The following is a 26,452-nucleotide window of genomic DNA, read 5'->3' as shown; positions in this document are numbered from 1 at the left end:
ATAAAATACTGCATGTTGCTGTTTAACTTGCCTTGTGCGGAGAGCTAGGCCATTAGCCATTACTGGGCTCTGTTCTAATGTCATATGAAGTAGGTGGAAAGGCAGGGTAATGCCTGAGTGTGTGTGTGTGTGTGTGTGTGTGTGTGTGTGTGTGTGTGTGTGTGTGTGTGTCCATTAGTCCATTAGTATGTGAATGCCTGTACTTGTATGCTGGCGTGGGCGCACCCAGGTGCCTAAGTGCAATAAGGTCCTAAACAATGTCGAGTCCGCCGCCCAGCGTCAATCCTGAACCAATGATGTTTCTTTTCAGGGCAGGATGAATTAAAGCAGAAATGTAGATACTTCACACATTATATTTAATTAAAATTCAAATCCAGCGGCAAGATTCTGAAGAGAAGGCATGCACCAGCTCCCCATGATATCAAGTGGCTAAAAGGCTTTACATGAACTGACTCTGGAGCACACTGACAAAATGATAAAAAGACTGAAAAGAAATGAATGAAAGTGGTAGGCTGGATGGATGGCTGGATGGCTGGCTGGCTGGCAGAATGACTGACTGATATGACGAAGAGAAAGGAAAGTACAGTTTGGAACTGGCTAAAACCACTTAGACTCGCCACTGACATTCGCCTCCACCTGCAAGATATTGTGAGAGAAGAGAGAAACAGAAATGTACGGCGGGAGCTCAAGGGGAGGGAAAAAATTTGAGAAATATGACGTGGGGCTGAGAGCGAATGAAGGAGAACTGTGTGTGAGAAGGAGAAAAAGAGAGAGGGAGAGAGAGATGTGACTGAGAGCAATGTTTCCAGCAGTGATTTTACTGTCTATTGAAGCAGAAAGCACTGAACTTTAGATGAAATATTAATACAGAGCAAGGAAACAGAGGGATAGAGAAGAAAAAGGATAAAAAAGCACGCTGGTATTAGCCACCTCCATTTTAATTAGTTTCTCTTTTCATTTCATTTCCTCCATCTCTTATTTGGGCTCTGAAGATGTAAAACTTAATTAGAGAATAACAATTATTGGAAATTATTGCCTATTACCTAATTGTTTAGGTTATCACCGCAATCATTATTACTCTTTGCAACTACAACCGAGCATTAGAGCCACATGAAATTAGTCAAACCATTTCAGTAATCAAAACACTCGATTTCTCCCCAGAATGTGCTGGTGCAGAGAAAGCAAATCCAGAGGTCGGGTTTAATTAACACAAGGTGTTGTCCCAGCCTTAAGGCAGGCTGCATACTGGATAAGATGAGAAATGCTTCCTCTTGAGACAAAAAGCATCAATTTGTGACAGTTTTCTAAAGAAGGAGAAGCTGGAGGAGAAGAACCAAAAAGAACCCAATAAGACCCAAACTGAATATTTTTGCTGGCTTGTTCATGCAAAGTGATTTATACTGATTGAATACATTATGCAATGCCAGTGGGTTTGGGTAACACAATCAGGGCTCTTATTTATCAAAAGTCTCAGAATCACTTCTAGGAATTTCACTGAAAGTTAAGCTGGGACTTAAAACACTCTGATCTCACTGTTAAACGACACTCATAGCTGCACAGTAGAAATTATGCTAACTTGTTGTAGTTTTCCTGACAGTTGTGTTTATGACATGTTAAACAGTTGAAAAATTAAAAATGCTGGAAATAGCAACATTTTTATGTGTAGGTAAATAATCTAGGTAACTACAGTAATTTATAGCTCCATCTCCATGACCTATACCTGCTTGTCAGTTGCAGGGTCGCTAGGGGCTGGAGCTATTCCCAGCTTACACTGGGTAAGAGGCAGGGTACACAGGACAGGTTCCCAATCTGTCAAAGGGCTGACACATAAAGACAGACAACTATTCACATTCATACCTACAGGCAGCATGGAGTCAAAAAAATCTAATCCACAGTGAATACTTCCTCACAGTTCTTAATTTTGTGCGTGTTCTGAAAAGAGATCATGCTTTCCTACACAGACCTGGCTCATATAAAACAAAGAAAGTGGCAGTAGCGCCTGAGCACAGGAGCAGTGGAAGCGAGAAAGTTCTATAGACGGTATATTCGAACATGCTGGATTCATTGCTGGACTCTAGGCACTGTCCAGAAGGAGAGTTCGCTGGTAAACAGCCAAAGAGGAAAAGGTCTGAAGAGTACACATTGTGAAACAAGTTAGGCAAAGGCAAAGGCGAAGACCTGTTTATATTCAAGTGTTAACATCTGCGTTTAATACTGGAAAAACCTCAGAGATTTGAAAGGAATCAAACCAACGCGGAGGTTGTTCTGTTTCTGCTCAACAGGTGAGTAATGTTAGCTTTGCTGTGTCACACAAACGATAGTTCGGTACTGTCTTGTCCATTTGTTGTCATGTTTTTGATGGTGGATCCTAACTGGTTAGCTTTGTTAGCTTTGCTGCAGCAGTAGCGACAGTTTGCTAACCTACAACTGAGCTAGTGCAAGTAAGAGTAGTTGCATTACTTGTATGTTTTTTCCGCTTTAACGTTATATGATAGTATTTGTCCGTTAAATGTTTCTGTTGATTCATAATACTAAATGCTATACTAGGTAGGCTAATATTACCGGAGATGTTATGTGTTAGGTTCGCTTGTTAGCTTAGAAAAATGTTTTGCTTAAATACATATTTAAATATTGATTACAATACTGCAAAAAACTTGCCACCATATTGAGGCTAACTTGCCCTTGGCCAGCAGACACTGTGGATTCTGCCATATTTCAGCAGAGGTACAAGTAGTATTGTTTGCTTTGGCAATGTGTATCAAAGAATTTGGGGGGCGGAGCTTCTGGGGAAGCACTGAAGGGAGGGATATATTTGTTTGGCAGTTGAGTTCAAACATCAACAATCTTTCTGGAGAATCACTTACTATTTCTTTAATATTCCTCCTCCCACCGAATGTGCCTGAATGTCTCCTGGCAGCGGTTCAAGGACACTTATGCAGCTCTCCTTAAGATCAGCAGAGATAGAAGTCATTTCCTAAACTGAGAAAGTTGATGAAATGCTTCCACTCAAAGTACGAAAAAAGCGCCACTCTGAGAAGTTTTGGCCAATTATTTCCTACTCTGAGACACTTGATAAATATGGTCCCATATCCATGATGTATCAGAGAAGACAGAGAGAAGAGAAGAGTAGAGAAGATCAGAAAGTACAGTAAAAATTTATGACTGTAGAAGCATGATTGAGACGACATCAATCTGATCTTAATGAAATAGTAACTGCAATGCATTAGAGTTACAGTGATAGGTCTTCAGCTAATTTAAATAGAAGTGGAAGATAATTGGTTGTTGCACCACCCAGGAGAGTTAAGTCAAACTGGTGTTTTTATTGCAATTATTATCATTTTATACATCTTCAAATAACTGCTGATAATGGTGGCAGATGTTGATGACACCATGAGTATAGATTTACAGATTGTGAGTTGAATAAATATGTCATTTGCATTAATATAGATAAATATTTTTTAATCTTATGTTTGAAGTTTGAAGCTAGCCTTCCCATCTATGCCATTTAGCGTATTTTATGCAAAGCAGTGTATTCTGCATTCATGCGCTGTAGCAAATTGAGCCTGGTGAGAATTGAACCCATAATTGCAAGTGCAGCGGTTACAATGTGCTAAACCACACGGGAGCACCACGGGTGCAGTTCTGGAAAAACAATGACAGTGCAGGTGCACAGCTTTGACAATGTTAGTGGAGAGAAAAACACTACTTACAGAAAAAATATAGACAGACATTTTTATTTGATGCCACAGTGCGAATGTTTCCTCTCCCCCTTCAATTCGGTACAACAATGAATAGTTTGGAGCTGTGATAACAGTTTGTTTACTTCTCCGAGCAACTATATGAGGTTATGTTCCGGACGGACCTTTAATCTCTACACTTGTTTTGTCACCCTTCCTTCCTCTTGCTGTTCTCATTCCAAAACATAAAGGGTTTTCGTTTACATCAAACAACAAACCACTCCTACTTATTTCTAACCTATTTAAAACAACTGGAAGCCTTGGTGGGTCCATCTTGGCATCATGTCTGTCTCGCTGCATCCCTCAAACTTTGACTTTATACCCGTTTGGCTAACAGAATGATCATCTGTTTACCCAATATTTGGAGGTATATTTATGATTTATAAGAATGCCGTAAAATTTCGGAGCAGCACTCAGTTTGGCCTTGCCAGCCTTTATGTTTAATGGATGAGAGTGCAGGGCTGAAGCGATTCATTTTGCACCCCTGAGGGAGAGTAGTTTACCCACCGCCGTTTTTCTGACAGAGACCGTATAGTAGATGGAGCTACTAAGCATATCTTGGGGAAGATGACGTGCTGGCCCATTTCCAGCTGTGTTTTGAGGAGCCCAGTGACAACAGAGTCAAAAGTGCGGAGAGGGCAGGAGAGGATGGCAAAGACCTCAGGGAGCGTGTTCAGTTGGCTGCTCAGGGATCTTCAGAGGGTTAGGTGGGGATTGTACATGTTCAGCCGAGTGGACATCAGTGTAGTTCCTCAATGGCAGGGGATAAGGGATTTTAAGAGACTTTCAAAGAGTGTTCTTCCCTGTCCAACTTCCTTCCAAGAATCCATTTTGATGGGCTCAAGTTTAAAACAGGACTCGTGTATACCAACAAGAGAGGCAGGCTAACTGAAAGGAGAAAACACACACACACACACACTGATTTGAGACAGCTAGCAATGGCCCGCCACACCCCGTTGAGGATGTGCCGCTCACAGTCCAGCAACTCCATTCATCAAGCTAGACAGAGAGAAAGAGAGCGCAGGAGAGGAAAGGAAGAAAGGAGAAGTAAACAGAGGTTGAGTGTTGAAAGTAGCGTTGCAAGACAACAGCAGGATTGAGTGCTCGAGGACGACAGCAGGTAAAGGTAGCTAAGCACAAAACAGACAGAAAGTGAGGAAGGAGTGATGGAAGGAAGGAGAGAAAGGTTTAGACGCTGCCGGGAAGGTTCCCATTAACATGGAAATCACTTCCTCTTCTCCGGCTCTCCATGGCTCACTGATGGCTCGGCAAAAAGAGAATGGCTTTAGCTCCTATTATTCTGCGTGAGGGGGCACACTGCCAGGTCAGATGAAAAAGTAATGCAAAAAATAAAAAATTGTCATGGCAGTCTCTTTGCGCTCTGCCTTTCCTGTGTTCGGTACGAGGAAAAGGACCCGGGCATTGCCGGAAAAAGTGTGATGGATTCACCTAATTTTCAAAGAAGCCCAAGCTTATACACCAGGAAAAGAAAAAAAAAAAAAACAGGGACACAAATGGCCCCGTTTGAGGGGTTTAATGAAGTTTTAAATTTCCGTTTTTCCTCTGTGATGGCAGGGAAAGTTGTGAGAACGGAAATTCTCTGGGTGAGGAGAATTTAAGACCCTCTTGGGTTTCCATAAGGCCGGATTGCCTGCATGTAGGTCTATTGGAAACCTTGTGTTGTATGGGGCGATTACTGCACGATGAATCGCTCCTCACAGGCCCTTTTGGCTACACGGGATTGTGGATGAAAAGCTCATCAGGGGAAGTGCTGCCCGCGGATTCCTCACAGGAGCCGGCAATTTGATGTGGCTCTAATGTCAGTGTAAAGCCTCATTTGTTTGTTCATGTATATGTGCAGAAGAACAACTGAGCGAGAGAGGGAAGAGAACAAAAAGCCACTACCCACGAGGCTGCCTGACCCTGCTACTTCAATACTCGTGCACACACACACACACACACACACACACACACACACAATACAGTTAGTGGGCTGCAGCAGCATTCATACCCACGCAGGATAAAAGCCTGGAGGAATCTATCCAAGCAGAGCTCTGTACTGTGACACCATTGACTCCAGGGTAAAGGCACTGCAATGGCAGGCCTAATTGTGCAGTGTGATATGAGGGAGTCATTTCAGGAAAGGCTTTTCATGCCTCAGCGCAATCTCCCACCCGAGCTAGCTGCATATACACATTTTGCATATGTACTGTATGTGAGACTGTACATGTAAGTGTGTGCATGTGAATTGTGGATGTCTTAAAGTGTACAGAAACAGCCACAGTTGTCAATAATAAATCCACCTAGCACATAACTTGTTCCTTTCATGCATATACATGTACAAAAATATGCCTGCATAAATAAACAGAAAGCGACACATCTGTCTGCATCACGGCCTCTAAACACAACACCAAAAACCTGCTTCATTCCATTTCCCAGCATCCCTTCAGCTCTGTGTGAGATGATGTGATTTTCAGCTAGCCTGATTATCACTGTCACCATAAAGCCATTAGCTTTACTCCCCTCCTTTCTTTCCATTTCTCCCCCATCTCTATCCCTTCATCCTGTCGTCTCCCTCCTCCCTCCTTCACGCTTTGGTGAACTTGCCCCCAGGACTCGCTTTCATGCATTCTAAAGAGTGCCGGCTTCACGTCTTTATCGTGCCTGTCCAAACAATGGGAGACGTCAGCGAGTGGGTGGCGATCATTGGCCAGGGCGACACGACGTGGGCGACCGCTTTGGACCGGATTGGCGTCCCTTAACTCTGATGAGCCCATTACTAGTCCGAAAATGCACATTAGTCATGGCATTTAACTAAATTCATTATCGATGCCCTATTGAAGAGGACACAAGCTATTTTCGATATGCATTAGATTTTACTGAATGTGATGCGACTGCTAAATAGGATATAACAGCAAGTGATGTAGGCTGATGCCAGCACCGGTGGTTGCTCAGTCGATGTAGTCAATTGTATTCCACTCGAAGATTTTCTGTGTTGTGCCATTGTTATATGGAAAAAATGTAGAAAACACAAAAAAGCCAACTTACAGTACTTCCCTCATGTTCTATTAACATTATTTAAACATGAATATTGTATAACCCACTATTCATAATTTAAGAACAGTAAGAACAGTATTTGAAGAAACTTCGATGGCCAATATTGACCTCAGGAATGAAAATGATTTCTTGGCAGTGAACACAAATGTTCATTAACAATGGCTACAGTAGTTTGTGGTGAGATTTGTGAAAGTGGATGTTTGACAAGTGGGATTTCTCAGCGCAGACACTGTCTGCCACGCTGACTAAAAATGATTGTGTGCTGAGGGTGTTGGAATAGGAACAGATGGGAGAGAGTGTGATAAGGGACACGAGGGTACCGGGTGTGTGAAGAGCACACACTGAGAGAGTGGGAGTCAGGAATGTGTGTGTGTGTGTGTGTGTGTGTTGGAGGTGAGAATGTATGTGTGTCTCTGGGCCTGACAGGAGATGACAAAGTCTGTTACCTCTCTGTCATCCCTGTCTCCTCATCTCTGACTGATCATGCAAGTGTGCATGAATGTGTGTGTGCGTGTATGCGTGTGAGCCAAGTGTGTGTGTATCAGAGACAGACAGCAAAAAGGTAGATTCCAACGGATGCAGAAGAAGCCCGTGCCACGGATCAAGAAAACACACAAGGTTAAGTCATTATGCCAATCGTTGAGTACTATTTTAGCTTAACCACTCATCTCTCTTTGTTGCCTGTACTCCTCTTCACCTTTTTTTCAACTCATTCTTACTAAAGGACATAATACCCTGATTATCCCTCCTGACTTCCTCCATTTCATACACTCCCCCGCTCCCTTTCTTGTACGTTTGTCTCCCGCGCCTCTCTGTGGTTTCCTCTATGCTCTCGGAGTCTCTTCTCACCCACTCCTTCTTTGCTTCATCCCCTTTGTCTCACTCTTCTGACAACTTTATCGCACCTTTCTCAGCGACACCATCTTTCAATTTTTCTCTTTCAGGGAAAAAGTACACTCTAGCACAAAACAGGCACACACATACACACTCAGGAACATGCACACAACTCTTCTTTCTCTCTTTCCGTATCCTCCCATTCACACTCTCTCTGTTACAGCCTCGCTCTCCGGAGAAATGAATTAGTAATATTTATGATGAAGCCCTTTCTGCGCTACTCCCTCTCTCTCTTGCCCCCTCTCTCTGTTTCATCTCCCTGGCGTATAAAATGACACTGATCTTATCGCCGCTACCTATGTAGTCATCTGTCAGCCCATCTATCTTTCCATCCATCAAACCGCTGGGAGAGTGATGGCTCCCTCAACGTTTTTATGTGGCACCGTTGGCAAGCCAAGGTTGTTTGGAAACCACATAAAAATGGGAACCAGCACCTGCGTCTCCGTCTGCAGACTTGTCACCAAGCAGAGTTGTAGTTGTTCAAACGGTCCTTGAAGGCAGAGCAGACGAACCAAAGTTTTCCAGGAACACAAGTTATGAGTTTGGGATGCGTCTGGGAGTTTCTGTGTGTGCAGTTAAACTATAACAAAGTGCTGCTCCAACTGTCACAAGGCAATGAATTAAGGTTTTGCCCTTTGACAGCCTAGAGACTAATCTGAGCCCCATAAAGGATGTACAATTGGGGTACAGATATAAGGGATTGGGCCGGAACACACATCAAATGTTGACATTTCACCGAGAAGGAGCATACGAGGACTGACATTTCACTTTCTGGTATTTCAAATGTGGTTGTGAATCACCTCTGAAAAGTTTTTAATTTAAAGGATTTAGACAAAAGCCAAGATCATCTTGTACATAAAGTGAAATATTTGGAAGGCAGTGTGTTTTTAATTATTCTCTTTATGCTTTTAGAACACTGAATGCGAAAGTAGCAGGATTCCTCCTCTAATCTAATCCTATTTTTAGGTATTTGCCAATTCAATAGTTAATATTATGGAGAAGAACAGAATCTTACACTTCTAAACTGCTTGATCTACTGAATGGGTGTGATGAAAATAAACTGCAGCAATGTGGAAAAAGTACTTCAGGCTTGTTAACAACCCAAGGGCTTTGCTGAATGTATTTCAACAGCAAAAATGTAATGGGCTTCTAGTACCATTTCTATATTATAGTTAAGCATGTGGTAACATTCAAATATTTCGTGAAGAGGTAAACAATGACACCTTTGTTTTTATGCATTAAACTTCATTCTTGGCCTTGGAAATTTTATTGTACAAAAGTAGTAGTTTGAGAAAACAATCCCAGCATATAGTTCATTTACCGTAAAGCTTCCATCAGTACCACAGGCTTTTATTTGCTTAAATCATTGAACTCACTCTGCCTATATTTGTGACAGACTTTGGGGCTAGTTGTTTCCGTAAAATGAACTAAACTGATCTAACAATGTGCAGCATGTCCATACTGACAAAATTTGAAACATACTTGTATGTACAATCTAAGCAGCTCAGAACTAGCTAAAGCAGGCGACACGGCGGGCTTTAAGAGGTATTTTACATGCAAAGAACCACACCAGGCGTCTAATGGAGACCTGCATTTATTTGTCAAAATGTGTACCCACACCAGGCCAGTAAACAGGATAGGTGGCTATTTGGGACTCGGCTTTTAATTGAAGTTTAACGGTAGGTGCTCTTTCTGAAGTTTTCAACGGTATCACAGTTTTCGTTAGCATCCGCATTAGCAAATGGATTTTTTCTGTTGCCATGTTGTGAGCTTAGTAACTGTTATTAATTAACCAACAACACTTCAAGACAATTGAGAAAGCTAAATCCATTAATTAGACTGACGTCATGGAAAGTAATTGGATCTTGGATTGGGCTTGTTTTCTTAAACAAGTTTTACGAAGGTCAGGAATGAACTTTTATTCTTAATTTAGTAAGTCCAAAACTCTGCAGCAAGATTACTCACCGAGACCTCATATCGCTCTCATATTATCCCTGTTTCAAATTGTCACTACATTGGCTTCCAATGAAATTTAGGATTCTATCTGAAATGCTCCTCCAAAGCCAGCGTTGGCGGCCATTCAAAAAAGCCAATTAGTTAATAAGCAAGTGATAAACTTTTAGCTATATTAACACTGAAAGTGAATCCAGCGTTTTGGGCAACTTGATTACATACAAAGTCAATGCCAAGAAGCATTCGCGAGTTGAACTACCTGGTGAGTTCAGAAAATATGTTTCTGTAACTTTATTCCAGCTATTGTTGTAATTTACTGTGAACAAGTTAGCATAGCCCTGATCAATTCGAACTCCATTCAGAAAACAAACATTTAAAAAGTTGTTTTCCTGCTGACTTGCTGACAGACCTGATAAAGCATGAATTCATTTGTCTAACAAATCGGCATCATATTGTAGTTATTTTCGAGTTGTGTGTGAACACTCAGCAGTTGTCCAGCGATAAAACCCGTGTGAGGAAAGCGTTTCGAGGATTAAATTCACGTTGTATGTGAACACAGTATTAGGCTTGCTGCAATTGTTATTTTTCTCCTGCTACTTAGTCTACAATTATTGATATGATACAAGAACAAGGGACGGTGCTTTGCATTGCGGTGAGGTTAGTTTGAAGTTGGAGATACAACAGTCTGTAAAACATCCAACTTAAAACTAATCCAACTTAACTAACTTCACTGCTGTTGTTGCAGGGAAGAAATTTGCTTTCAGAATAAACAAACATGGAGGATAGTAAAGTTTACTCATGGTATTTGTCATAGCATTGGATTTCTCCAGAATTGCATACCCCACCTTTATGACGCAGAGAAATATGCATACTGTTGGAAATTCCAACAGTATGATATTTCATTGAATTTACAAAAAAAATTTCTATATATCGGGATATGTATTGTTACTGGGATATTAAATGACCTGTATCGGGAGATGAGATTTTAGTCATATCGCACAGCAGTGATGGAAATTAACACCCGCCACCTGCCAAATGCAGGTGGATTTTCCGTTTGGCGGCTACCAGCCACATTGGCGGGGAAATATATTCAGCATATAATTTCTATTTGACGTTCTTGCTGAATGTGTGTCGCACTTAAATTGGTCCCCGATATACCAAGGTATTTAATATTGTGTAACACAGGGTTTAGGGGCGTTCATTGGTTGTTGTTTATGTTCTTTCATGTTACTTGTGTTTGATTAGCGTAGATTTGTAAGGGGTGGGCGTTAGGGGACAGGTGACAGGTGTCAGGAGGGGAGAGTGAGATTGTTGCCGCTTTCATACAGAGTTCAGCGCGGAAAGAATTTCCGCATTCAATCAATCAAACTTTATTTCAATCAATCAAATTTTATTTCTAAAGCACATTTAAAACAACCAGGTTGACCAAAGTGCTGTACATTGACATGAAACAATAAATAGACAAAATACAACACCAGACAAATACAACATACAGTTCTCATGCCAGATTAAAAGCCAAGGAAAATGTGTTTTAAGTCGTGATTTAAAAACCGGAAGGCTTGGTGCCAGTCTGACATGAAGAGGCAATTCATTCCACAGTCTCGGGGCTACGACTGAGAAAGCTCGATTCCCCCTGCTCTTGAGCCGTATTTTAGGGACAACGAGAAGAGACTGGTTCGCAGACCTTAATGATCTTGAAGGAGCATGTGGCTTCAACAGATCAGTGATATAGACTGGAGCTAGTCCATGAAGGGCTTTAAAAACAAACAATAGAATCTTAAAATTAACTGGGAGCCAGTGAAGAGAGGCAAGAACAGGGGTGATGTGATCTCGCTTACGAGTTCCAGTAAGGAGACGAGTGGCAGCATTTTGAACCAGTTGTAGTCAAGAGAGAGGGGCCTGGCTAACACCTACATACAGAGCATTACAATAGTCAAGGCGTGTTGTGATAAATGCATGTATAACCCTCTCCTAGTCTGTGAGGGATAAAAAGGGCTTAAGCTTAGTAAGAAGCCTAAGTTGAAAGAAACTTGCTTTCACAACAGAATTGATCTGCTTCTCCATTTTAAAATCACAATCCATTTTTACTCCCAGGTTTGTTACAACAGACTTAACATAAGGTTGCAAAGTGCCCAGGACTATTTGTGAGACATCAGAGATGCCACTGAGTATAAAAACTATGACCTCAGTTTTACTCTCGTTAAAGTTTAAAAAATTTAAGGCCATCCAGGCTTTAATATCATTAAAACAATCAAGAACTGCCATCATTTCTTTTGATGGGCAGGTAGATATGCGAATCATCTGCATAGAGATGGAAGCTGATGTTATGTCTTTTTAAGATAGATCCAAGTGGAGTAAAAAAAGAATTGGCCTGAGAATCGAACCCTGGGGAACTCCACGTGAGGGACACAGGTGAAATAGCGCCAACAAAACTGACTCTAAAATCTCTGTCTGACAAGAATGACCTAAACCATTCTAAAGGCCCATTTATACTCCTGCGTAGGGTCTACATGCGTACCTACGCCGTAGGCTACGCACGTAGCCGTGCATTTATACTTGTGCGTAGGTGTGTCCGTCATTCTACAATTACACCCCCAAACGCTAGTCGGCAGTAGCGCCACACCATCCATTGTGTTGACTTTTGCCGGCCGAGCAGGCTAACTTCTGGTTTAGCCCTCCACTAATGTAAATGGGGGTAAAATTGTAAACATGTGGCTGGTGTAGCCTTTTCAAATGTTACCGACCGAATCGATCACATTCTGAGTCATTTCGCTCAGGTTGCAACGGTCAAATATATTGATTCACTGTGTTACAGCCGCCATTCTGGCCGCTAGTAAATGTTACTTCAAAGCGCGGGGTACTTACGGTCGGCTCGAAGGCATTGCGAGGCTACCCAACAAATCACAAAGCTTACGTTCCGCGTCAACTCGACGTGTAGTTACATTTTTGAGGAGGTGCACGTCAGGCGACGGCGTAGCCTCTGCGTAGCCCCATAGCCTACGCCGTCGATTTGACGCAGAAGTATAAATTGCACTTAAGGCAGTGTCCTTAATCCCCGGTCCAGTCAGTGTCTGACACACTCTCAGATCTTCTAATGGTCCTTCTGTCCTCCCCAGAGATCAAGGAGAATGAACCATAGACTGTATAAAAAATTTTGATCCCACAAAAGCCTTGACGCTGTGGACCCGGACTCTATCAGAACCAGGAGGCAAGAAGAGGGTGATTGTAGAAAGTGAGCAGTCTGATGAAGAGGTTTAAGTTGAATGATAAAGCATGAGTGAGAGTGGGCAGTGATAAAATTTAAGTTGAATGATTAACAAGCATCTTGTAAGTTCATAAAACACTTTACTGTTCTGTTTTAATTACATTTAATAGCAATAATATAATTTTGCTTCAAATTTCACTCTGGCGTCTTCTTTAAGTTTGTATTTGACATAATACCCTATTATATCAATTAAAAGTACAGAAATAAATGTATAGGTGACACAAAAGGCAATTTATTATTTTGACCAGTAAATAATATATGTTTGGTTGATGGATTTTTTCATCTACCAGCCACCTTGGCAGGTGAGCCAAAAAGTTCATATACACCCCTGTCGCAAAGCTCTATATAAGAATACTTAATGTTGGGGGGGTTTTTGGGGGGGGGCATGACACTGGATAAAAACTAACAATACTAACCTGATCTTAACTCTGTTATTTATATTTTGTAGTTCATCAATATGTGTTTATTATAGACAAATCAACCGATTGTCCTAATCTGGTGCTTGTGTTTATAATATGGCCTATTGTTTTTTGATATATTACAATATTGGGAATCTTCTCATGCAACAGGAAGAACTGGGTCATGTTTATTTTTGTGTTGTTTCGTCTTTGTTTGAGCTGTCTTGCATAGCGTTTCCTGAGGTGTCAATGTAGAAATTGCTGAAACTATAAGGCAATATTTGTTTTTAATTTTGGTACTCTATATAAGAGGTGAGAAAAGGTAAGGTAGAAAATAATATTTGGTAATGTGTTTGCTGCTTTTGTTGATATGATATTTAATGGAAGATATAATCTGTGGTACAATGGGGATTTTTTTGTTTAAATAATGTCAATATGCTCCATGCATCTTAGTTTGCCTACTCAACAGACACGTTACCCTCCTAAATAACCTACTTACCCAGAGTGGTTAGAATAAAAAATTTGTTCTTTGTGTTAAATTATGTGGTCATCTTATTTTTAGGTACACTTCCAGCCGATGCTCCAGCCTCTATTTCAATTTATCCCAAGGAGAATTCAGCTGTAGAGTACACACAGCCATAAATTATTCAGCTACAGTAAACATGGAAAAACATGTCTAAATAAATGACTACATAGAAACAAGGGCCTGAAATTTCACATCAGCCCAGCGACACTACAGGCCTACTACAAAGCTATATGATGCCGTGTAAGTCCCAGCATCTTAATTTCCCTATGGACAACCAAAGAAGCAGAAAGTCATCTAATATGCTTATCCTGAAGCTTTGTAACAGGAAGTTGATAATTTAAGATGTGATTTGATACCCAACACCCTTGTTTACTCTCAGACAATTAGCCAACCATGTATTCCACACTGCACAACCATAATTAAGAGCTTAATAACGCAAGGGCTTGATGTGGAATGAGACTGTAATACAAACTCCCCTGTAGCACAATTTTTACATCCGTCTGCCTTGTTAACCACCAGTTTTAGGTAAGCTTTGGGAAACAAAAAATGTATCTGTTCACCATCGACATATTCTCATGAAAAAACAAGCCCCCCAAGAAACATGTAATCCAGTGAGTATTAATGTGAATGCAGAGTCCACTGGTATTTCTGGAATAAAGACTTCAAATAATTTCCGAATAATTTTCAGCAAGACACTGAAAATGATTACTTTGTGTGTCTAAATATTTGTCACCTTAAAATGTTCAAAAAGCACAGCTACCTTTAAAAATTTCATTTGATATGGATGAAAATAAAATTAACGCTTTTCTTGCACCAAGGAAGCAGAGTAAAAACATCAAAAAGCATGTTGCTGTCCAAATACATTTGGAGCATGGTGTATGCCATTTGATAATGAGACTCAAAGGAAAGTGTGGTTAGAGCATTATGTTTGCCAATGAAGTGTCTGAAAATATCCCACATTTTCCACTTATCACTTAACCAAAAAACAACTACAATCTGTACGGTAGCCTACTTTCCCTCTGCTATACTGCCTCCTCCGGGCATAAGAAATCCCCTGACAGCGTTCAAAACGGTACACACAACAAACCCACTTAGTTCCTGGAATCATGTTTTGAATAGGGAGAAATTCTAGGACACTGTGAAAAGACAAGCCCACAAGGAAGGACCTGTTTTTTCTTCTTGTTAAGGCTATAATGTACAGGCGATACCTGGTTCTTACGCGCCAATGTAATCCTCTCCCTGTGGTAAATGCCAGAAGGAATAAGCAGTGTTGACCTTGGGAGAAGCGGGGGCCGGATTTGAGGGTGTCTTTTTAAAAGCCTGGGTGTGTAATTGAGTAGAGCGGCGGGGTGGCTGTCTTTGATTGTGTTCACACAGGCACAAGGGAGCGTGAGTGTGTGAGGGTACACAGAGAAAAAAAGGCAAGCAGAGGATCAGGGAAACACACACACACACACACACACACAGACACACACGGATATACAGGAACTCCGGGTGTAGGCTAGCATCAATACATTCAATAAAGTACATGTATGTACAGAGTCACCAGCACGACCAGTAGAGGCAATAGCAAGGGCGTTCCTAGGAGTTGACAAGATCTGGGGCTAAGGTCAGAGTGTGTAGTACAGAGCAAGTGCCACATTTTTTTTGTGTGGTCCCTGCTGTTCTGTCTGGACCACTAAAGTGTAAATTTAATTTAATTTACTGCATTGTATGACTACTCCAAACATTACATTTAATTTGATATGTAATTTCTAATAGTAATTTTCAGAACTACTTAAAACTGTTTGTGTTTTACAAATAAAATAAATCAACAGCATGATGAGTAGATTTAATTGAAACAGTTGTTTACTTGTACAACCATTTAGGGAATATCAGGTGTTTTGAGCATCTCGCTTTTCTCAAAATTGTGCAGCCAACTCCCCAAGTATCCTGAATACTTTAATTCATGTCATCTATGCCTACATGACAAAATCATGCATTACCTTAAACATTGTCCCCAATCAGATATATCCAGGCAACTTACCCTATGATAATTAGCTTGTTGACATGTACCACTAACATTAGCTTAGCCATATTCTCAAGTAAAAATGTCAGAATGTACCCTCAGCAGATATCAAAGAAACCATGTAGTTAGGTTTGCTTAGCTACATTAGTGGTTCCCAAATCTATTGGCAATATGGTAGCTAGCGGGACTTTTGTTTATACTTTACCATGGACTGACCGAGATTATATACATGCAGACTTTACCCAGCCCCACCCTTTACTCAGTATCACTACATTCACCCACAGGCTGCAGAAAAGGTTAGGGTTTTGTCAGGAGTTAAACTGTTTACATTTGTGATGATTATCTGAAAGATTTGGGTCTTGTAACGCCCGGATGGTTGATGATGCCAATGGGCAAAAGCCACGAGGTTTGGTAGATCGCAAGGTTTCAGAACAGCTGTTGGCACCACCAAGCTCGTCATCACCCAGACAGATCAGAATCAGCCAAGTTTTTCTCCAAGAAGCCCTCCAACCCTCAGAGCAGCCTGCTCCAAAACATCAGTTTTGATGGGGTTCAACTTGACCAGCAAACCCCAAAGCCCAGAACATCATTAGTTCAATTTTGGCATTAAAGCCAATGCTCTATTGGACTACAAACCCTCATCGCATACCAATCCAGCTCCTGAAAGCTCTTTTCTTGCATCCACCTGCACTCTGCTATGCTAGGTTTACCGGCTCCTGCAACTGTCAGATGATGAGGGACTGGTATTAGAATTATATGTAGATGTGAATAAAATAATTCTATACTACAGTTAGTACTAGACAAGTCACAGTTGTGTTTTTCACATTGCAAGATTTGAACTATAACTTGCATAATTAAAAGTGTCTTAACGAGCTGTAGGAGGTGAAAGTTTTAGTCGCCTACAGTTGATTTGGACAGCTAGAAAGAGAACTGTTGCAGACAAATGTATCCAGCTGGTCACCATTAATTCTGAATTGGCCAAACAACTAGAAGAAACTCTTAGTTGGCTAGTTCATACGGTGTGTTAGATAATTTGTTTGTTGGTACTACAGGTACAAGCTGGTTTTATTGTATAAGAAATGCCACTCATCTGATGTTTAACATAAACATTGGTTCTAGTTCATTTATAAAGCCATTCGGGGTAAACCACCATCTTATATTTCCACCCTAACTGAGCAGAAATCTGACTGTAACTATTGTTTGAGATTACAAGATCTGTTCTTCTTGTCAGTTCCTGGTGTACAGACGGAACTGGGAAAAAAAGCTTTTATGTGCTCTGCTCCGCTCACTTGAAACACCCTTCAAAGAGACTTGAAACTAAGAGAATAGGTCTATATGTTGGACTTTAAAGCAATTATAAGTACAATGATGAACGCTATGACTGGTACTTGCCAAGGTGAGTACTTATTTAAAAGTTAGCTTACTTGTTTGATGAGTATAGGTATATCTTATATGTTTCTTGTGGTATTTTTCTCATTTGTAACCTTTTTATGCACAGATCTCAAAGGGTCTCACCTGGTTAAAGATGGGTTAAATAAAAAAGAAAGAAAGACAAAGACAAAGGGCTGCCTATAGAGTGGAGGTTCTTGCTTTAGAAAAATTAAAGTCAAAAGTTTTCACTAACTATGATAACAGTGAGGTGTACCTCCCCAAGGGGAGAACTGCAACAGGGCCCAGAGGGAGAGATGTGAGGCAAAGATATGTGAGGTGAAAGGGACAGGTGCATGCTGGTGTTCTAAAATCAACTGTTAATTATTGTAGATAAAGATTATTGCTGCTGATTTGGCTCGCCTATCAACACAGTCAGCAGTTGGAGGTGCATCAGCAACCATGACACACAACTCATGGAGACCATGGTACTTTAAAACCCTTTGAAGGGGGACCACACAGTCAAACTAATTTAGGTGACATGTAATGCAAAAGACAACTGGCGGACAGAGTTGTGCGAAACTCATGTTATGTTTCAAAAGGAAATGTTAGCTTAAGCCGCTAAAGTGCAGAGCTGTCAACAGTATTATTAGGGGTCATCAGTAAGATGTTTAGTTTAGTTAATTCTATTCTATCATAAAACGATGTACTCTACACACAACTGACCAAATATGTAGCTGTTATTCAATAAATAAAATGCCAATCTTAAATATCATAATTAAAAATGAATATTATATATAATAATATGTGGGCTAAATTTGAAGTTTTTTCTTAGAAAACTAGTCAAGTCTACTTAGATGTTAACTTTTTTGGTTTGAATCCCAGGAGGATGTCAACAACAAGCAGCTGCTCTTATCTGACCCTATTCATGTGGAACAAAATTAATTTTTGATTATGTTAAAAACTTATCTTGTTTAAAACTGTGTAGACCACAACTACAAGCCTTGCATTTAATTATAGAAAATAATTAATTCCAATCATATTGTTGCGATCAGAAAAATCACAATTAGATACATGCTCAGCCCTTCCAACAATTATTACTTTCCCTGAAAGACGTGATATATCTCGTTATTTCAATTTCAGTAGTACTTTCATGCAATATTAAGTTATCTTTCCCATCAGCCCTTTTACAAATCCAAATGAAGTGCAATGATACACAATGCTATATTTTCCAGCTTCAACTCCCTTCACTTTAATTGGAATAAGGTCAGCAATTATCTTGTAAGGGAGAGAGTTTGCTTAGATGAGAAATGGCAGAAAGGACAACGTGAAGTAAAAGATGACAAGAACACTGGCCATCAAGGCCGTTTGGTTCCTAACAATTCACTGGAAGTCAACCTGGCTTGTCCTTTTGAAGATCAGAAAGAACACACCTACCAATTTTGGAGATATAGCAGATTCGGGAATTGATTAATGTAGGCCTCTGAGACATCCGTGCACTTCATCCAACAGAGACTTACAAACACAAAGAAGCCAGAGCAGTGCTGTATAGGGACTTCGCCAACCAGCTCATCAGCCACTTTCTGGATAACTAAAAGAATGATTTACAGTATAATGCCTAACTAGGACAATGACGCCTAATACATAACATAATTACAAAATATTCATGGTGACCAGCAGCCATTATATAATTAACTAATTTGATTCAAATTTTGTTTACACAAATCCAACAGTAGACTAAGCCACAGAACTAAGGCCTAATTTAATTTAATTTATCAACTATATAAGTCAAACAGCTACATAGGACATATATCCTTTGCACCAAAATAACTTCATGATCACAAACAGTGAAATTAAGTTAAACACTATCAAATTGTTATTTAGCAAGCCAATTAGGTTGGCCTAAATAGAGATGCTGTCAGATTATTTTCTGTAATCTGAAAGTACGGCTGGAGTTGGAAATGCTGGCTGATGTATCATTGCAAAGGCGAGTGAAATCCAGGACTGAATGTTTGATGAGGCACTTTGCAGCCCGGCAGGAGTCTCGTCTGCCTGACTGCTGCTGTGAAAATCCTGACAGGACCTGCAGGTCAAAAAGGTCTGAGAACTCTTTTGCCTTTTGGAGCAAAACAAACACTGTGTTAATGCTGTTATGCAGCCTAGTGTTTGTTTTCTCATAGTGTTTAATGAATGTATAATGAGTACTAGAAAGTTAAGTAATTTAAAGTAATTTCTGTTACTATACAGTGACTTGATCACTCACTTGATACTGCATTGCCCTAATGAGGTGAATCCCCACTAATCTGGTACTCCAAGCTGTATAAAACATACCGCAATGAAGTATTTCCAAACAGACTCCAGCATGGTGAGTGTGTGTATATGTGGTTGAGGGTGAGGCGGGATGTAGTACAATACATAAACAGTGTGTCCAATGTTGCTCTGCCTATCTAGTCATTTATCTCCTGTGGGTGGCTGGATGACCTGGTGAGTTACTCACTCTGGGTGAAGCGTGGAGGGTTGTCATTGACGTCAGTGAGTTTGACAGTGACGGTGGTGGTCCCAGATAATCCACCCAGGTGCCCCCCCATGTCTTTGGCCTGGAGCACCACCAGGTACTGGTCCTGAGTCTCCCTGTCCATGTCAGGTACAGCCGTGCGCAGAATACCTAGGGAACACACACACACACACACACACACACACACGCACACACAAAGAGTAGGGTCAGGGTGGGAATGAAGCCATTAAAGCAGGGAAAAATAAGGTTTTAACGGCAGCGAAATGGCACCAAATGACCATAATATATCTGTGTGGGACTGAAAGGGTTTTTGATCAATATTTATGGCTCGGTGATTATCAGGCACTGGACCTCATGGCTTCCAAAATACGCTTTATGGCCTGGGTTCTGTTTTGGAACAAAAGCTCCCTGCAAATTGGGATCTCATTCAGCTCTATTCACATTTTTAATGACACAGTATCTTCTAAAGGTAAGCGTGGTATCACAACATCTTCTGTTCTTGATAATCTTGATAGATTATCTCTTCACCAGGCATTTGTAGGTACCACTTTCTAATAAGGCACACTTTATAATAGAGTTACAATCTGTAACTAATGCTTTAATAATGGTTAATAAATCATTTATTTATGCTTTGTGGAACATTTGTAATAGTTAGTTTTGGTCAAGCATGCCTTGCTATGACTCTCAATCTCATCAGCAATGCAATGCACACATTATCTGTTAACACCTTTTACAATTCTAGATGGATTATTGTAATGTAAAAAGCCTTTAATAATGACATACTAACATGCAGAACTGATGGCTGATTATAAAGCCTCTTGACCTTTTTATCTGTCTAAGTCAGAGGCATCTGGATTAGCTGTTTTTCAGTAGTAGCAAACCCAGTTGACTTCAAGAAGATACCTTATAAAGTGGTGGACAGAGAATCTTAATGGACACCATGATCTTTCATTAACGATTTATTAACATTTACAGCAGATCCAATTGCTCTTTATGAACTGAGAAAGTCATGGCCCTATCAAGACCTCAGTTATACATGTTAATAAGTCATTAATAAAAAGGTCATGGTTTTGTGCTTTCCAATAAGCAATTTAGCCTGTTATAAATGTTAATATGGTATTATTTCATGTAACTGTTAAAATGGTCCATTGGACGGGTGTGCCCAATGAATCAATGAGAAACAAAGACAGAGAAAGTTAAGCCGAATGGATTTGGGCAACCCAAAGTTGTTCTCATGGCTTATTAGTGATAGAGCTAGACCAGGAAATGAGCAGATATTGGCTAATTGCAGAGGATTTTTAACATGTTGCACACATATACATAATATAATAATATAATATATATGTATCACAAACCTGTCAGTGTTGTTAGCAGTTCCTCTGTCATTGTCATAGGTAATAAAGAGATCAGGTTTGTTGGTGTGTAAAAACTCAATAGCTTTAGTTTTAGTAATTAAAATTTTTTCACTCTGACAGACCAAGTTCTTAGACCTCTTGGGCTTTTGAAGCCCTTCAAAACAGATGTTGTCAAACCACATTGTCATCAGGCCAAAGACATGGCTGCTTTTCCTGACAACCTGACAGCTTTCCCCACTTTTTGGAGACGCTCAGTTTCTATTTGACAGCGACAATATGTAACTTAATGTCCCGTTAAAAGCACACAGAAACACACACACACACACACACACACAGCATATACAAACAGATATGTAAGGAAGCTCATATGGAAATGATAAATCACCCAATACCGACCGCCAGACATGCTGACAGAGCGTAAAATCTTGTTCTGTATCTAACTCTCTTTAACAGCACACCAAGACGCATCACTTACGCGCGTTCAACATCGACATCTCCTCTGTGTAAATGACCTCATTCTGCTACATATGATTGGATATTGCACATCAAGTGCTGGCTGCTCTCACCTAACATCAGCCAAAACACCGGCCTGGATGAATTGGCAGCTCAAGGTGAATCACATTCAGCGCGGGCTGTTTTGAATGCTAACATGCAGGAATATGTCTGGGGTCATGAGCAGAATTCATAAGCAAACAAACTGAATATATGAGCAAATGTGCTCGCCTCCGAGTGTACATTTTTGAATAAGACCTTTGGTGATGGAGCCAACGAGGAATGGGTGATTGCAAGAGGGAGATAGAGAACGGAGAGAAGAGGGAAGAGGGGAGAAGAGAACGGACACATTCAGAATGCTAAAGCTTGTCTGATAGCACAGTGTCACGACTAATACACCCTTGGTAGAATTAAGCTTAAATTCCCCAATCAGCATCAGTGCTGCAGCTCTCTTCACTAGTTTCAGAGGTCCTCATTTGTCAAAGCAATCAATTACTAAACATGAGCAATGAGCAAAACACATGTATTGTCCACCTGTGTTCCTTAGTAAACCCTTACAAGCAGGCACATATTCCCACAGGCAAACAACAATCAACTTCAGCAGCAGCATTGTAAGGTAAATGCTAAATATTTATGCACACTGTCAATCAAAACAGCTTCTGAACAGTTAGAACTTCATTTCTGAGTCAACCAAGCAATGATTTCCCTCCAAGGTATGATGCTAAAAAAGTAACAATAATGAAATAAAAGAAATAAATAAGGCACACTCCACCCTCACACTCCACGCAGCAAAAAATGTTTTGCCCTTAGGTGACATGCGTGACATGGAGGCATATTGAAAGCCCACACAGCAGACAGGTCCTTTGAGCGCCATGTAATCTATCCTGTGTAATAGTTCACAAACCTTTGCTGACATCTCTCTTTGAACATATGTCTTTTTGTTTTTGCTTCATTCAGAAATAATAAAATTAGGCTGCTTCTGTGTTTTGTTCGGCGCACACAGGCCCTGCCATCATGAATACATTTCTGCCAACTCATACTGGGGTGAACCACGGAGGGGAACACTGGGAGAGGTTGAGGTGTGTATGTGTGTGAGTGTGAGTGAGTGTGCATTTGAGAGGAGGGTGTTTGCGGGGGCACAAGAGGGAAAGGGGAAGTGAGAAAGATGGATGACTAAGTGTGACAAGAGAATGAGGGATGCATGTGGGGGAAAATAGTTAGTTTGAATGTGCGTGTGTTTGTGCATGTGTGCATCAATATGTGTTAGTAACTGAGTGAAAGAGGGCAGAGAGGGGAAAAATAGAGAGACGAGTCTCTGTTTGTGCATGCAGCTCACACATTCTCGGATGTTTAGCTCCACCTGTGTTTGCACACTCATGCATACCTGCATGTACGCGTGTGTGTTATCATGTCCGTCCACTCTCACATGTTCATTCACTTGCTTGCTCATACACCCTGTGTGTTTGCACTTCAACATCTTGAGTGTATTTGCTTTTGTGCAGCGTGTGTGTATTAGCTTTCCGACATCTGCGCATCTTTTACATTTCTCCGCCCATGTGTGTTATGACGGGAACACACACACTCAGATATATAAACACACTCACCTGTCTGGGGATCGACAGAGAAGTACTGTTGGCCCTGCACCAGTGTGTACACTAGCTTGGCGCTGTTCCCATAAGTCGGGTCATCAGCATCTGTCGCTGTCACCTGGATTATAGACGTGCCTGCAGGGAAGGAGGGAGGAATGGAGGGAAATAAAGAGAAGGAGAGGGCAATGAGGTAGAACAATGAAAGAAATGAGAGAGGGGTAGCAAAGAAGAAAGAGAAGAAAGAAAGAAAGAAAGAAGAGAAAAGAAGGGGAGGGAAAAGGGAGGAGGAAAGGAAATAAACAAAAAGGAGAAAGAAAAAGAGAAGCACTGAGTCAAAACAAGGCAGAACTGGAGCTAAGTGGACAGGATACAGCTGCACTTTAAGAGCGTAAGAAAGCTTTATATCAAGTCAAACTCTACTCTCCTTTCCCACTTCTTTTTCAATCTCCTTCCGACGGCAGTGTGACAAATTCTTTATTTGCCCCCCTCCCACACGCACCCTCTCCCTCCTTTATCCTACCGCTCACCTTTCTCTTCTACTCCACCATTCCCCACCCTCCCTCTGTCTCACTTCATTTCTCTTCATCTCCGTCTCCAATTCCCTTTAGCTCCCTCTCTCAATCGGACCGTCTGTCTCTTCAACGGCTCTCCTCTCACTCCCTTAAATCTCCTGTCTTCTGCTCATGGAGCGTCAATTTGCCAGATCAGATTTCAGAAATTGTAGGGGGAAAAATTTAAATATATGAAAAACAGTAGACACATTTCATACGTAGAGTATTCATATATGTCTATATTTATACATAAGTGCAGGCAGAATGACTATTCCCAGTGGGATCAAGCCAAACAAGATAGGAGGAAGAAGGGGATTTGTGGGAGCAGCTGGTACTTTATTTCTGATCAAAGCCATGACAGTATCACTATGGGAAAGATAGATGAAGTGTGTGTGTGACTGCGTGTGTGTGTGTGTGTGTGTGCGCGCTGTGTAGGGAAAGCGGCATGAGGGTTGGTAGCTAGGTAGTTAAGAATCAGAGGGGTAATTGACAGATGGTTGCACAAGAGAGAGTTCAAGAAGGAGTTTGTGTGTATATGAGAACAAGAGAGAAGGAAAGAGATAGAAATTCCATATTAAATACTAATTCTAAGCAGGTTTTCAGTGTGTTGCGTGTTTACACTGGAAAAGTGACCAAATGAAAGGATAATTCCAGTCTATCACAACTTGGTTCTTATTTTTGTAGCTTTTTTTGTAGAAAGGTAACTAAGAACACTCATTCAAGTACTTACGTACAATTTTGAGGTATTTTTTTTGTTGAATGTTTTCTGCTACTTTATACTTCTACTCCACAACATTTTAAAGGGAAATGTACTTTTCATTCCGATACATTTATTTCAGTTTTAGTTACTATTTACATTGTAGATTACGATTTTACATAAAAGAACATTTGATAAGCTTTTAAAATACAAATTATCGTAAAACATTAAACCAGTTGTTCCCAGCCTGTTTGCCTTGTGACCATGTCTATGAGTTGTTAGCAGTTCCACCAAAGAGAGATTTCCTCATTAAACTTCTCAGATGTTTTCACTGAAATAGCTGTTTTTAGTTTTTTTGAAGAGGCTTCTAAGAGGAAAAATTTCCCAATATTGCACAAAAAGCCAATCGGTTAAGCTTTTGCTCGTTAACTGAAGGAGTTTAAACTGCTGAAAAGCCACACTGACTTGTTCACTTTTCTTCGTCACTGATAAACTAAAGTTGAGACTAAACATTTAAATTCTGAGCACTGCACGTACGTGAAAAAATTTAAATTCTGAGCACCAATTACACAGCATGTCCCTTTTACTGGCCAGGTGAGGCTACACTTTTTGACAAATAAACTCAATTAGATGCCAGGTCTGTTTTTTACAGAAGTTCTTTCGATGTATAAAAACCAAAAAAAGTGGTGACTCCCTACGTTTGAAGCGGCCATTAAGTCTGAATACGTTTCCATTCCTCAATCATTTATATTCTTTTAGTCTATTATGATTAACTATGTTTATATAACTATACGGTAAACTTCGGCTTTCATCCTTTCTAAGGTAGAATACAATATCTAGTAGCTGAATGTTATCAGTGTTATCAATAGCACGTTTAAAACCAGCTTCACAATAACCAACTACAGGCTTGTGCAGACTACACGACTTTCAGCTTCGGCCGATGGCCATGCTGTTCACACTACACGACTTGCTGTCTTGTGACGGGAGTCTTGAAGTTGTTGTGATGTTCACACTAAGTGACTGATCGGTGACAGGGGGTCACTACACAAGCTGACAGCGGCTGTGCCACCCGATGCTGGTCTTCAAACAACGTTTTGTCAAGAAAACACACATAAAATGTGAAACGGGAAATGAGGTGAACCTACACATGAAACAGCTGTTGTTGCAATTATACAAACAAATCGGGGTGAAAGAATGGATTAGCACACGCAGGTAGCAGGGATCATCTGAGCTACGGAGAGAGCTGGAGGGGAGTAAAAAGTAGCTGCCTGCTCTGCCAGTTGCCTGCTCTCATTGGCTGGATGTGGATGTCGAGTCGGCCGACTCCTCCAGATATTTGGAATGCTAGAAATCTGGCAGACGTTGGCAATGTGTGAGAAATGTGTCAGGGAGCCGTTTTGATGCGTCGTTGAGTAGTTCACACGTAACGACTGGCGACCGCCAATCGATCACTGATTTACCCCTGATCACAGCGGCAAATCGGGCTTAAAATTGTGTAGTGTGAACTAGGCTTACCACAGTACAGTTCTGCTTACGCACTTATGCATCAGTATTAACAATCTTTTTGACAATGAGCCATTTTACTTTTGAAAGTACATTTTGCTTGAGTAAGTTTTGAATGCAGTACCTTTACTTACAATGGGAGTATAATAGGATTTCTTTTACATTGCTTTACTAGTACTTTTACTTAAGTAACAAATCTAGTCTCTGTAGGTTATGATGACATACTGCATTTACCAAAGTAATGTCTGAGATAGGCAAGAAACACAAGCAGTCAGACAAGCATGATGTCATAAACAAGGCAGTTTAGACATCAATCATCTAAACCACTATGTGCAGGTTAAACTTTAAATGTGAGTCATTCTCTCAGAATGCAGATCCACATCTGGCAAGATGTTTATACCCAGTCGAGTGTAACCAACACAAAACACTTTGCAGACACCAGTAATGTTGGTAATAAACCTCCATTTCACAAAAAACTGTGGACACTAACAAGGTAAGTCTGTTAAGTGAAGCTTAAAGCAGGAAGTCAGTCTGTAAGCTGAGG

At 40.7% G+C, this 26,452-nt stretch overlaps 1 protein-coding gene across 6 annotated transcripts in view; it reads right to left on the bottom strand.

Moving 5' to 3' along the window:
- Window positions 1-26,452, bottom strand: part of LOC123972745 (cadherin-2) — a 150,874-nt gene that overhangs the window by 49,192 nt on the left and 75,230 nt on the right. For 4 of the 6 annotated variants that reach the window (XM_046052388.1, XM_046052386.1, XM_046052387.1 and 1 more), the window contains 2 exons: window positions 23,173-23,292; window positions 19,704-19,871 (listed from right to left, as the gene is read on the bottom strand). The exons of 1 other annotated variant lie outside the window; for it this stretch is intronic. In XM_046052388.1, the coding sequence (XP_045908344.1) occupies window positions 19,704-19,871; window positions 23,173-23,292 (288 nt within the window). The remainder of the gene's footprint in view (window positions 1-19,703; window positions 19,872-23,172; window positions 23,293-26,452) is intronic. One more of the 6 variants, XM_046052390.1, reaches the window with a different exon arrangement.

This window comes from Micropterus dolomieu, linkage group LG06 (assembly GCF_021292245.1).
Source record: "Micropterus dolomieu isolate WLL.071019.BEF.003 ecotype Adirondacks linkage group LG06, ASM2129224v1, whole genome shotgun sequence".
NCBI classification, from domain to species: Eukaryota; Metazoa; Chordata; class Actinopteri; order Centrarchiformes; family Centrarchidae; genus Micropterus; species Micropterus dolomieu.
This window is presented reverse-complemented; position numbering and strand designations above follow the sequence as displayed.